We start from the raw sequence: 1,069 nt of genomic DNA on the forward strand, positions 1-1,069 counted from the left end.
TTTTTTAATATTTTATATAAAAGTTTTTTATAATGGTGGGGCCACTGCGGCCTCTGCCTCTGCCTCTTCCGCGGCCGCGGCCGCCTCCAGGGCCGCCTCTATCAGCCCGGCCACCTCCAGGGCCGCCTCTACCGGCCCGGCCGCCACGTACGCCCCATCCTCTGCCCCCTTGCTGGTTGTACCAGTGAGCTCGCAATTTACCGCTACCTCTTTTTTTTTGTCTGAAAAATAAACATGTTCATTGATAAATAATAAATAAATTACAATAATCATGCATATAAATTGATAAGTTAATAAAAAATAATTTACCATTTTTATTATTTTGCGGTGGCTGTTGTTGCGGCTGTTGCGGCTGTGGCTGCTGCTCCTGCATTTGCTGCTGCTGCAGCAAATATTGCAGCTGTTGCTGCAGTTGTTGCTGCATTTCAGCTTGCATTTTTTGTTGATGCAACAATTGTTGCATCAACTGCTGCATGCTGGCTCCTTCGTTTTGCAGCACGAATTGCCGCATTTCTTCATTAATTTCTTCTGCAAAATATAAAATATGTAAATAAAACTTCGATAAATAGATTATTATGTATGATTACAAAGAAGAAAGAAACTGAAACTGAAACTTTCTTAAACTTTTATAACAGATACAAATAATAATAATTTAATTTACTACTTACGAGACATGATACGTTTTATCGCAGCGATGTTCCTCAGTGAACTGAAGCACTCGGCACTTTTTCATTTGTTTCGTACGCCGTGCATTTGTTTCATACGCTGTCTGTTGTTTCACGGCGCTTCTGTGAGATAATCTTGTTGCCTTGCACTCTTGTACTTGCGAGTCAACGTATTTTTTGGTACGTGTCTTGTGAAATCTTGATATCTAAGAAGCCGAATCAATTCTGATTGTGAGTCCCTATTGTTTATTGTTTATCTTTTATTTTACTGTTACGTCCGGTGGACTCCACGATTCTCTTCTTTCACGTAATATTAAACGCCTACGCTCTGGAACTGCTTTGCACTAAAAACAATAAATTAAAGGAATATCTAGCGGGCGAGACTAATATTTCAAAGCCTAAAC

The 1,069-nt window shown here is 40.0% G+C and overlaps 1 protein-coding gene across 1 annotated transcript; it reads right to left on the minus strand.

Annotated features, from left to right (window-relative positions):
• Positions 1-27: 27 nt before the first annotated feature.
• Positions 28-675, minus strand: LOC115241974 (putative uncharacterized protein DDB_G0288537). The gene is made up of 3 exons (XM_029817974.1): positions 669-675; positions 310-528; positions 28-221 (listed from the first exon to the last, which is right to left on the minus strand). The coding sequence occupies exons 1-3, from the start codon at positions 673-675 to the stop codon at positions 28-30; spliced, it is 420 nt and encodes a 139-aa protein (XP_029673834.1).
• Between the last annotated feature and the right edge of the window lie 394 nt (positions 676-1,069).

This window comes from Formica exsecta, unplaced genomic scaffold (assembly GCF_003651465.1).
Source record: "Formica exsecta isolate Colony F162 unplaced genomic scaffold, ASM365146v1 scaffold547, whole genome shotgun sequence".
Classification (NCBI taxonomy): Eukaryota; Metazoa; Arthropoda; class Insecta; order Hymenoptera; family Formicidae; genus Formica; species Formica exsecta.